This window comes from Dicentrarchus labrax, unplaced genomic scaffold, assembly GCF_905237075.1.
Source record: "Dicentrarchus labrax unplaced genomic scaffold, dlabrax2021, whole genome shotgun sequence".
NCBI lineage: Eukaryota > Metazoa > Chordata > Actinopteri > Moronidae > Dicentrarchus > Dicentrarchus labrax.
This window is the reverse complement of record NW_026136714.1, coordinates 7581851-7594656: the sequence shown is the minus strand read 5'-3', so window position 1 is coordinate 7594656 and position 12806 is coordinate 7581851. Positions and strand designations below refer to the sequence as shown.

Below are 12806 nucleotides of genomic sequence, written 5' to 3'. Positions count from 1 at the left end.
ATCACAACCGCACGTCACCGTTTCCGACGCACGTTGCTCGTCGGTTGTTTAGCAATTAGCAGTTAGCGGCGAAATCCACACATCTTCACATTGATGGCGAATGGATGCAAGGACGCGTTGTTCACACGCGGAACTGGACAGGTTAGTTACGATGCACCGATGGGCCTGAGAGGACAACACGTAAACCTCCGTAGGCCGCTGTGGAGAGATGGTTGAGCTACGGAACTTAGCTACAAAACCAGCGCCGAGTTCGGCTAAGTTGGGTAACAAAGAGAAAAAGGACAGAAAAAAAAAAACTCAACAAGGAATCCATATTGTACCTGATATTACCTTATTGTAATACAACGTGTTGGTCAGACATCACGTTGAATAGTTTTAGCTGCACAGAGATGTTGCACTTACTGAAGCATCCTTCCCACAGTGCAGCGTGGGAAGCGAAGGTAAACACGTCAGGTCAACTGCAAATATATGCTGCACTGTAAAACTGACCAACAAGATAACATGCTAAATCAACAACAAGAGTCCACAAATCTTTTTGCATCTCATGTGTGTTGTTATTGCGTTAAACGGGAGTGAAATAAACAACCTTTCATCCGCAGAGGCTGTAATTCTGTTGTTCTCTTTTCCAGAGTGATGATTCGGATATCTGGGATGACACTGCGTTGATAAAGGCATATGACAAGGCAGTCGCATCATTTAAGGTCAAATGAGGTTATTTGCAGTGTATGTGGACGTGACACGTTTGTTTGTGTTTTTGCCTCTCATGTCTCTGCTCTCGGTTTATGTGACAGACTGCCCTGAAGGGTGACGATGAGCCGCAAGCCTCCAAGAAAAACCAACCAGGAAAAAAACGCAAGAACAACAAAAAGAACCAGAGCAGGAAGCGAACAAATGCACCACTGGATAGAGAGGTGTGTTACTGGAACTTTAAAATATACAGATAAATATACTGGAAGGAGGCTTAGATCTCAATATCTGTTTGTAGGTGTCTCAATGACAGCACAGAAATGGACATCATTGGTGTAAAGTACATTTTATCACATAAGATAATTATGGCTACGTGTTTTACAAGACATCTCAGAGAGCTTGTCACTTTTTTTTTTTATTCTTTTATTCTAGGTTTAGTTCAGTTTACACCAGGAGACAACCAAGTAAGTCTGGCTACAGTGTAATTACTGTTTGTGTTGTCTCACAGTGGCAGGTTGGAGACTCGTGCAGTGCGTACTGGTCAGAGGATGGCCAGCTCTATGCAGCCACCATCTCCTCCATAGACGAGAAGAGGGGCACCTGTGTAGTTGTTTTTACAGGATACGGCAATGAGGAGGAGCACAACCTTGACGAATTGCTTATGGATATTTCTGAGGGTGATGAGGAAACAAATACCAAGGTAAAGCGGTGTAAAAAAAATATTTTATTCATAAATATGGAATACAGTATATTTAGTGTATTTTGTTAAATGTTTTATTTATTTTTACATTCTTACCTGTTTATCTCCAGAGTTAATGGTGATATGCATTGCAGTCCATATTATTTGGTGGTGCAGCAAAATTTGATGGCATGACTGGAATGTCTTACTTTTAAATGTAAAAAGTATAAAAGGTATTGCTGTCAGTCAGCCAGAATCTGCTGCCTCTTTTCCTGACTGAACATTTACATTTTCAATATTGATAAACCCTTTTCACACATGCACTTTAATTTGTGGAGGGTTCACCAGCTTTACATTTTGGTCCCCGAACAGGAGCAACAGTCATTTTTCCATTTAACAAAATCACTCTGGCTGTGAGCCAACTCAAACCTGGTAATATTTCTGTAACCTTTACTCAGTGAAAAAAGGCAGCATCATTCCCTGATACAGTTCACACAAGGTTATGTCTTTCACTCTGCAAATATGCACTCCACTAATGAGAAATTGGCTGCATGTGAGTAAAATGGGATTAAATGATAGTCAAGTTACCTTTGACCCACATACATTTACATAAATCTTACATTGTTTATTGGCATTTGGCTCCTATAGAGTGAATATAACAGTAGGAAATTACTGACAGATAAAGCCAGTTAAGGCAAAGTGAGATAAATGTCAATTACAATACTCGATCTTTATCAAATAATAACTCCTGGATTGCAACGAACATAACAAATTGCTATCTGACAGTGTAATCAATCCAAGGATTAAGTAGTAATTAGTAAAACACTTTTACATGAATTAGGTTGGCTCTAGAGAAGTTAATATTTTTTTCTTCTGTCTGTTTTTTTTTTTTTTAAAACATAAAAAGATATTTCAGAAATTCCCCTGTGAGTAGTCACCAAGGTATGAAAAAAATAAATTACAAATCCAGGTTAAAGCAATATGTCTCTGCAATTAAGGTAAATGAGGCAGAATCGTCAACAGAGGAGAGTGACAGGTCAACCACATCAAACCAGCACAAACAACAGCCACACAGTAAACCCCAAAAGTCCAAGGCCCACAAAGAACCTCCTCCTATGTGGGCTCCTGGTTTCCCCGGGTTTCCTCCAGGTCCACCTCCCATGCATTCTTCCAGACAGGTAAGAATAATGACTTTGTACCTTTCTTCATAGTCAGCAAACAAAATGAACTAGTAATGGACTGTTTTTCGCACATATTCTTATTGCTTGGGATTCCAATGTCAGAATTTTGTTTAAATTCTGTAAGAATGGTTGCTCTTCGTTGCAGCAAAATTAATAGTACAATGAAACAAAGTGTTTATAATATGAACAATAAAGCAAGAATATACATTTATCTCTGGGGATATTGGATTGCAGTAACTTGAACTTGGATTTATGTCAATAGGTTTACCTTCTGTGTTGATGTTACTCTATACGAAGTTCTAAAAAGGGGAATAGAAAGATGTGTCTCAAAAATACGTTATCTTAAAGATCATTTTTGTAAGATTTTTTTAGTTGCACAAAAAAAGATAGATAGATAGACTTTATTAATCCATAGTGGCAATGACATGCACGAAAAACACAAACACCCCTATCTAGAGCCAGTGTTTGTTTTTTTCACCTCTTGGCTACTGTAGGAACATGTTGGTTCAACATGGTGGACTCAGTGGAAGGCGACCCATCTGTAAATATAAAAAGCTCATTGTAAGCTTTGTAACATATAGTTATGCATATCTTATTCCATTTCTGCCAAAAGAGCATTCTAAATGTTACACACTGGACCTTTTAAGCCTTCCTTGTAGGTTGCATATGAAATATGTGGAAGCTCCTCAATTACAAAAACTGAATGACCCCAGACTACACATATATTGTGAAAAGTAGAGTTAACTATAGAGGATTGTTTAAGCCAGGGCTGTGGGGCCAACGGGGCAAAGTTAGCCGGCCAAAAGGTTTGGTTTGGCTGACCAGATGCTACTAGTGAATAGAATAATCAATATACAACCTACAAAAACAACATAAAGTAGTTTAGAAAATGTATAAAATAGATCCCTGCTTTTGCTGTTTTATTTGTGTAAAGTAAAAATGCTCTTTATTATGTAGGAACCCTAACTATTATGTTTCATAACCTGAGCTTGGCGGTCAGAGTGACACTTTCAATTAAGGGAACCTGGGATTCTGGTGTACTATTTGGAAATACTGAGATCCTAGTGTGTTGTTATGAACACTTTTTTGTCTTTTGTGTCCTCTGCCAGGGGGGAAGCAGACGATCTGGTGGTCATGGGCCTGTACCTCCTTCCTGGCCTCCCATGATGCCTTTTGGTCCACCAGTGAGTTGGAATATATTTTTACTCTAATTACAAATGCAGAAGCTGCAACGGATTCTCTTATATTTGAGCAATGGGGTCTGTAATCTATGTGTAAAAAAGCACACATTTACTCATCCAGCTGGTAAATTGAGAGACATGGATAGACAACAAATATCGTCAGTTTTTAGCATCTGCATTATGATCACATTCTCGCTTCTGTTGATATCTCTGCCTCAGATGATCCCTCCACCTCCACCAATGAGCCCTGACATGGTCGATGACGAGGCCTTGGGCAGCGTGCTCATCTCCTGGTACATGAGTGGATATCACACAGGATACTACTTGGTATGTCTACTACTTATTATGTCTATATGTCTATTACATCTGGAGTATGTAACGAAAGTAATTTCCCCCTGGGATTATTCAAGTATTTCTGATTCTGATTCTGATATGCATAGAAGCTAACTGACTCCTTATGGGACGTGAAAGGGATTCACAGCTTTTATTTACAGGCCTTTTTGGTGAAGTAAGTTAATTTTTGCTGGCATGCTTGTCAGCTCTTTCTTTAAGCCTTTTCATCAAATCTCTCCAGCTTCATAATTGGTGAAGGTGGGAGTCCTTGATTTTTAAAAGGGAACCAAGTTAACGTCATACACTTTTTTTTTTTTTCTTCTTTTTTCTACAGGGGTTGAAACAAGGACGCAAAGAAGCTGCCAACTGGACAAAACTGCACCACAAATGAAATGATCAACTCGAGATTTTAGTTTCATTTACTCAGGGCATCACCTGGAACAGCCACCCTCCCCGTCGTGTCTGATGTGTGTCCTCCTTGATTCAAAAGGAAGTGTTAAAAATTAAATGTACAGCCTGTGAACAGGGCGTTCAAGGAGAAGAGTTTTGTATTCTTTGTAAATATATTAAATAAAGGGTATCAGAGCACAGTTGATAACTCGCTCAATGTTTTGTTTTTACTGCACTGTAGCATAGACACACTGTTGTAAAGTTAACAGTTATTGCACAGTAGATGTGTGTTATTATAGCTGTTTTTTCACTTGGAGATATATTACTTTTACTACTTAGCAGAAGAGGGGATTGTTTGCTGGGGATTGCTTATCCAAATATATACATGACAGACTCAATTATCTGTGGTTGCAATGGCAAGTACTGTCCAGCAGAAGTCAGACTAGTATAATGTATGCACGTTAAAGGAAACTGTAACATGAATACATAATAGTTTGGAGTTCAAACCTGTGCAGAATCACAGCCATACAGAGAAACTCCACTTCTAATTATGTGTCTGCTTTACACTTGTGTTTCTTGGCATGCTAAGAATTTGATTGCAAGCCAGACCTGAGTCCTCCTTTAGTCCCTCTGGTGCTTTCCACACAGTTAATTCAGAGAATCGTTACAGTATATTTCTTGCATTCGAGCTCTCAGTTTTCCCTGAGGTGTTTCTTCGTACACCACCCAATATGGGATCGCATCCATCATAATGTTTTTCAACTCTCATCAAATGGATGCATATTTCAGGGTGATAGTTGGCAAGGTTTAAACTGCAGTCAGTATGACACATTGGAACAGTTGTGCAGATAAAGATGGATTCTTAAGCAAAGTCACTGAGATGTTAAGATCATTGAAAGACATTTTGTCTTAATGTCTTCTACACTTGACAATCTCAAAATTACCTTAAATGCAGACAAAAGGGCTTTTACAGGTAAGTGAGAGAGAACATTGAGGTGTTTTAACACCACTGGAATAGACACGCTAATGTTTTATAATTGTCTGTGTGGAATGGGAGCCTGAGATCCATTACTGTCTTGATAACTCTGGGTATGCACACCTGTTATTTAATTTATTTCTTCATCCTCAAAACTGATCCTGGAATGTTTGAGGTTTAATAATGTAAGAACAGTAGAGGAAGCAGGGCAATGTTTGCAAATACTGTATGCAAGTATATATTTAGAATATCTAAAACCACATGTAATTACAGTGGGAAGGAACAGCCACAATCGTTCTGCACAGCCTGTAGCGCTTTTATTCCGTGAAAAGGAAGCCAAAAAGATTTCCCATATTTCCTATACTGGTGATTTACTGCCTGCTTACACCCACTCCTCTGGTTCTAAACTGGTGGGCAATTGATCATGTGTGTGTGTGTGTGAGGGAGAGAGAGAAACAGAATCGGATTTTGTGGCACGATGTAACAGCATGATCATCTCCTGTTTTTTTTATACCATGTGATCTTCCTCCAGCTGCTCCATAGCCATTGCTTTCTGAGTGAAGAGCGGCCCCTTTGTTTGTGTTCTGACTGTGGTCTGCATTTTATAGCCCACTGTGACTATGCCAGTGTTGACTGCTGTATTTGATTCTCACTGTAGCAGTCACTTTTGTCTTTGCCTGTTTGTGTAAGTTTGTGTGGGCAAAAGAGAGAAAACAGGAGAGAAAGAGGGACAGTAGCAGGAGAAAATGTAGTGTGTAGGATTTACAAATAGAATATGCACTATAAATGAGGGGTGATAAACCAGACCTATCTTTTCCCCACAGACGGGTTTAAAATCTGCCACGGCAAAGCCTGCACATAAGCCCATTGCTTGCCTGACTCTGCAGCAAACTGAGATGCCCAAAGGGCTTGATGGAGCCCAGCGAGGAGTTAAAAGGGGGTCAGACCTAGCTTGGGAAAGCACTGTTCCCCTCTGTGACTGTCTACCCCCTACTGACCAGCACGGCATGAGGCATGTAAACATAATCTGCATTTCACATAGTCCCTTCTAGGAAACAGACAGACATCCAAGTGAGATCACATTGCTGCATGAGTTACAGCGCCTTCAGCTATTTACTCAGGCTCCCGACATCAACAAACATCCTGCTTCTAAATAAGACTTGGGGGGAGATTAGAGAAACAGGGCCTATACAAGCCCCTTTCCCTTTTTCCAAAGAGGCCGAGAACCAGACAGCCACTCAACAACTCCAGTCAACATTACATTTTTGAGGTTTTGGTGCAAACACCATTAACCCCAGTGGAGGCGAGTAAATGTTTTTTGAGACAGGAAAAGATAAATTTGGACTATTAAGCATAATTGGTATGAGTTTGGTCTGTGCTAAATCACTGGATTAAGTGAGACTTTGTTTCACAGGAAGCATAGTGCACTGAATTGTTATGTAATCAGACTGAAACATAGCATGGGAAACACAACACTATTTATATTTTTCCTTTTCCAAAGAACACAAACGAGTGTCAGACACTAAATTCAGATTTCACGATTGGCAGACAGACAACAGATTCCAGTATCAAGGCTGTTTATGATTCAGACACAATTGAACAAAACATCACAACATGATACCATGATGTCAGGAAAAGGATTTTCAGAGATAATTGCCTACCAGTGTTAATCAAAGCAGTTATGTTGTAAAATCACAGGAAACAATGGCTCGCAATTACACAAACCCTAATGCAGACTTTATCTTAATGTATTGATTTCCAGCCTTGCACCACTAAAGGCTTTTTAACTCATGTATGGCTTTTGGGTACCTTGTGATTGTTCTCTCTTTTAATGGCTCACATTTTATTTGAATAGTTTCAGGTGACACCGTATGTCACGGCTGGGGTTACACAGTGTCTGAATGTGCAGAAAATGGATAAGTAGAGCTTTGTTGAACATTGGCTTTTTGCCACTGAATAGTTCTCATAACCTCGACACTGCCCAAGGTATCACCGAAAAGTGGAAAAAATGAGAGAGCTCTGACATTGCAGCAACTCAGGTCGCATTAACAACATATCCATTGGTATGGGAAACTTTAAAATGTTAAAAGAACGGCCTAAAACACGACTACCATGAGACAGTTTAACTCTAAGGTTGGATGTGAGTCCCAGTATCTTGATGAAATGTGCCTTTATAAGGGACTGTATAAGTAGTAGCACCTTGTATCATAAGGCTGGGACCTCTGTCACTTGCTTTGTGGATGTGACCTCTGCCTTATTGAGACTGATCCTCGATGACCTTCTGACCTCTCAGAATTCCACTCCCAGCAGGTCCAGTTAATTCCTGGTGCCGCCACAGACTGTGGTTCACATTCCTGCGGGATCTCCATCCTCTGTTGCAGATGCTCGTAAATAAAATGTTATACAATGAAGGAAAAGTCCGTAACCTCCGCTTTACAGCCCCTTAAGTAGGCAGCATTATTAGTATTAAGAAATGGGAATTCTCAGAGGCTAAAGAGTAGCATTAAAGCATTACCAGAAACATACTGTAGATCCTGGTCCTTTGACAGGTCAAGTGGAAGTATTGTATCCTCTATAGAAACTGTGTGCTATTAATTTCAACCCAGCTGAACCCACTGGTGCATTCATCATTCAAAAGCATATTACTTTTTTGTCAAACATCTGTGTTCTAGTAAACACCTCAAGTGTTAGTTTTTAGTTGGGCATTTTTGCCTCTATTGGACAGTTAAGAGGTAACGATGTATTTGGCTACCAAGGTGCTCCACTCCAGATTTTTTTCATTTTATAGATGGTACAGCCCTAAAAATGTCATCTGTTTGAATATGGCAACAACTTTTATCTTTAAAGTTCTCTTCATAAATACATTTTAGCTCATTTAAAGCACAACAGACAAATGTAAGTGTGCATATACAACTGAAAATAATTACAGTGATTATGTCCTACTGTGGGGTAATTGTCTATGACTATTTAAATTGAATTTTAATGACAGCTTTGGAGTGCCAGGGGTTGAAATGTATAAACATACATAAATATATAAACATCAGGGTGGAAAAAAAAAATGAAAAAACACCCAAGAAGTTGAAATATGCCTCTTTAATTGGGATGTCTGTGACTGTGGACAGATTTTGTTTATTTTGAAAGGCCAGAATGAAAAAATTAGGCCTACAAATAGACAGTATAGATAGTTGTCGTGCGTACATGTGGACATGATTTTCCAGTCCATCCAACTATGCTGAATGACTTGCATGAACAGGCCTCCAACAGGCTTCTGAGATATTGCAATAGTAAATCTCAGCAGAGCAGAGCACACATCCATCGCCGGTAGAGGTCTCCGGATACAGGACAAGGCAAAGTTAGGTCTCAGCTGAACCACATGGGGTGTCACCGTGTCACTGACGGACGCACAAGGGGCAGTGTTTGGAAAAGTGAAAAGTCAGCTGTGAAGGAAGGAAGGAAGGAAGACTCGGTAAATTTTGTTGTGGACTTCTTCCAGTCTCAGCTCCCACATCTGAAGAAACGACAGTGTTTGATTCGGGGTTTGCATAAATCTCCTGGGAGTTTTCTCCGGTGAGGCCGTTTGTGCCGCCTGGATCTGCGCTGGGCTGTTTGGCACTTTTCTAAGCGACTCCTCTCTTCGCGCTCACTTTAAGTTCAGTAGTCTGCACAGGACCATCTGTGAAGTTGCCAGAAAGCGGAGACGATGTTTTGCCGGAATCAAACAGCGAGAGCAACCGTTGCCCGCGGCTCTGCCCTTGAAATGGAGATACGGCGAGGGAAGTTCAGAAAGAGCGTTTTCCTGGATACATCACAGGTAGACCCTGATTGTCCACCACACACAGCCAACAAACACGCACACACACACACACACACACACACACACACACACACGCACGCTATGGGGGATTCTCTGTTTACAGCTTTGACTGATCTCTCTGCCTCTGCAAACTAACTTATTTGGCACACTTTTAATCTTGTTCTGAAGTCAGTTGAGTGTTTGCTTTGCTTTGTGCGGCATTTTAATTACATTGCACTGGGGAGCTATGCTGCTGCGTTCAGGTCCTCAGATTAAAGCTGTTAATTGCTGCATTTTCCAAACTGCTTTGCATTTTACTCGAGTCTTAACAAAATACCAATAATATTCCTACAGAGACTTCAAAGTGTGTCTGTGGTACTCAGTAGTGGGTTGATAGTAAGTTAAATGTGCTTTATGTTTTGTTCCATCTCCCATGACATTGTTTTAATATTCCTACATGGCTTAATATTGTATAGTTTTGTTGTGATGCGTGCACTTTCAGATGGTTATTGCATGACATTTGTCTTTCATAATGGCCCATTCTTAATTTCTAAAATCCATTATACACTTTTATTTTGTTCTCGAGAGATGTCTCTTCCCTTGATCTTCACCTTATTCTCGAAGACTTTTATCGAGTAACATTACAGTGTTTAAAAACGTTGAAAACTCTGTGCAGCACATAGATGTCCAACACCTTGACTCACTTCTGACTCACTGCTTTAGTTGTGACTGCAGCATGTGGACAGTCACCTGCAAGGGAACAGTCAAAAAAGGGCTGCAGCCAGAAGTTGAGAACTAGGTCAGAGCTGGAGCCTGTGTATCCCTCTCAGCTGTTTATCACTGGATTAGAACTGGTATTCTTCATGCATGTTTTCCTCTTCCTCTCTGCAAAGCTCCCATGTCAACATCTGCTTCATATCAACCATCGTTTGTCGGCAGGAGCGACTTCCAATCTAACCTCTAATTATATTTACTCACGGGCCACTTTAATAGTGTTTTGATGGAAAGTCCTCCCTCTTTCTATCTCTCTTCTCCTCCTTTTCTCTTTCTCTCCCACAAACACACACACTTGCCTGTGTGCCCTGGGCAGTCTGCATATTACTTTGGTTTCACTTTAGCGAGCTGGTATTTGGTTATTCAGTCAGAGACATGTTCCTGTCTTAGGGGTGTTTGTGTCTGTAAAATTAAAACTAAATCCACATTTTAGATGTACACAGTTTTAGAAGAGAATTGTTTTGGTAATACTAGACAGACGAGGGATGTGTGTGTGGAAGAGAGTATGAGGGAGGGAGGGAGAGAGAGGGGGGGGGGGGCTCAATGGTAAGAGGATACTTAAGGAATGTTAATGGTGCAATACGGCAATGGAAAAGATAGGGTATTGATCCTGTCTCTCTTCTTCCCTCTCTGAATGTCTCTTGCTTTTTCAACCTGTCCAGGTGTGTGTGCAGGCATACACATTGCCAGCTTATGTGTACTAGTTGTTTATATTTCATGTCACAGGAAAACATCACTAAACCCCAGGAAGCCAGGGACACTCTGTTGTATTGATCCGCAGTCAGAATTAGCCTGATCTGGTGTCTGAGACGGGTGAGTTCATATCTGACAGTTGAGCTGGTGAAGGCCAGTAACACATTACACTTCCTGGAGGTGCAGTAGTGTTAATGTGGTTAAGTCTGTACAGTTTCTCGGGCGGGAGTGGATGAGCTCATGTTTTTTCAGGTTTATTTTCAGATGGTGTGAGTTTCTGATTGTCTGTAGAGCGTACAAACAGTGTAAGCAATTTTCCTCAGAGGCATTGTGAGAGAGATGAGCAGTGGCACACATCCTCTTTTAGCCAGTGTAGTCATTAATCACTTATCTTAAATATTTATATTTATATTTATTTGGCCAACATGGTCCAGTGAGGGTTAGCTGAGGAGGAAGCAGAAGTGGAAAGAGGCTGTTCTTTACATATTTTTTGTGAGAAGGACTGCCCAGGCATATGCCGAACCATCCCGTTCATCCTTAAATCAAGCTTCATGGGTATTCTACCCCTAACTCCTATTACTTTACCATGTTTAGTCTCAGTATTAGTTATTTATCAGGCTAAAGACTTCCTTTCTTTTCACAACAACAATCACTACTTCCTTAACTGTGTAATCTGCTCTCTGCTGGTTCTCATACAAGATTAATTTGTGTCTCTGCCTTTGTTTCCAATGCTAATGATCCTCTTTCAGAGACTGGGACTTTCCTCTGGCTCTGTGTGTTAGGACTCTCTCAGTGCCACTGTGGAACCAGTCTGTGGCATTTCAATGAAGCAGGCTACCTCGGTGTGAAAGCACCCTTTTTTGACTGTGCCAGGGGATATCACCTTTTTGTGTGTGTGTGTGTGTGTGTGTGTGTGTGTGTGTGTGTGTGTGTGTGTGTGTGTGTGTGTGTGTGTGTGTTCATTTGTGCCAATGTTTGAGCTTCTTATGTAAATGTTTGCATGTAAAGGTGGTTTGTCTGGAATTTCTGTCAGTCAATGACACGTTATCAGAGAATTAAACGCACAATGCTCAAACAGCTGATAGGGAAAGACTTGTTGCACTGAACCCAAAGAGAGTAGTACAAACTTTGTTTTGTGCACTTGTTTGTACATATATATTTGATCAGCTTAAGAATGTAGTATTTAATACACGTTTGTTGTTAAAGGGACACTATCATTTGAATGGATTATAATGTGGCAATCAGTTATGTAAATAAAAGATTCAAATGTTTAAAGTATTGGCAGCCATCCAGTTTGACGTGTAGAATTATTAAATCCTTTGCAAGTTATAGTTTCCAAGTGAATATAATTAAAATGTCTCAGCATTATCAAGAGAAGTCCTGACAGTCTGTCTCGCTGTTTTCCTCTGAGGTCTGGTGGTGCTGAATCATTCTGCTGTGTGCGTATCATAAATTGACAGGGTAATACGGTCAGAGATTGGAAGCAGAATGAGAAACTGAGCAAACGATTACATGCTCATACGGTATTTGTCCAGAAATCCATTCCGCAGCTGTCCTGTCGATCCTCGGCCTGCTGCTCTCAGTGGGAGCAGCGAAGACATCTGCTTTCTACGTCCCTCCTCTCTGATCCACAAGGCCACCAGTGTGTCTCTGCACTCTGCTATGTCTTGTTCCTTGCCTTCTCCGCTGTTTCAGCTGAAGCCACCCATGCATGCAGTGGGAGTCTGGGCAAGTGTGGTTATTATTATGGAGGTGGGAATGGAATGTCCTCTATTTCAATGCTCTGACTCCGCATTATGTTTAACTCAAGGATGGTCCCTACCATTCCCCACTGCTGTGGCTACCACCAGCTATGCAGCGCCAGGAAGTGGTTAGATGCATGTGTGATGACACACCCATCCACCCACACGCGTTCCCAGCCTGCAGGAGTGTATGGCAAGGTCTGGGAATCCACCATTTGTGTTGAGCTTTAACAGCTTCGGGCTGTGGTTTGGTTGGTTTTTGGTGCTCTGCCCTTCTCCACCCTGTAGATCCACACACTCTCACCAGTAAGTATCCAAACTGAAAATACTAGTGGGTTTAGTGAAAATTTGGATACTCTGGGAGTTCCCTTTGCTCA

General features: G+C 40.9%; 2 protein-coding genes across 6 annotated transcripts in view; both read left to right on the top strand.

The window, feature by feature from the left end:
• The first annotated feature begins 2 nt into the window (after positions 1-2).
• Positions 3-4659, top strand: smn1 (survival of motor neuron 1, telomeric). Of its 2 annotated transcripts, none has more exons than XM_051422919.1 (8): positions 3-141; positions 630-701; positions 792-911; positions 1196-1387; positions 2365-2544; positions 3657-3731; positions 3948-4055; positions 4396-4659. In XM_051422919.1, the coding sequence occupies exons 1-8, from the start codon at positions 94-96 to the stop codon at positions 4450-4452; spliced, it is 852 nt and encodes a 283-aa protein (XP_051278879.1). In that variant the 5' UTR covers positions 3-93; the 3' UTR covers positions 4453-4659. The 2 variants fall into 2 exon arrangements, with proteins under 2 accessions (XP_051278879.1, XP_051278878.1); XM_051422918.1 differs by having other exon boundaries at positions 58-440.
• A 4174-nt stretch (positions 4660-8833) lies between these two features.
• The window catches only part of rtkna (rhotekin a), a 56030-nt gene continuing 52057 nt past the window's right edge, over positions 8834-12806 (top strand). The window contains exon 1 of one of the 4 annotated variants that reach the window (XM_051421923.1): positions 8834-9238. In XM_051421923.1, the coding sequence (XP_051277883.1) occupies positions 9128-9238 (111 nt within the window). In that variant the 5' untranslated portion in view covers positions 8834-9127. Of the gene's footprint in view, positions 9239-12652; positions 12736-12806 lie in introns of those variants that run through there. The other 3 variants (XM_051421924.1, XM_051421918.1, XM_051421922.1) reach the window with 3 other exon arrangements.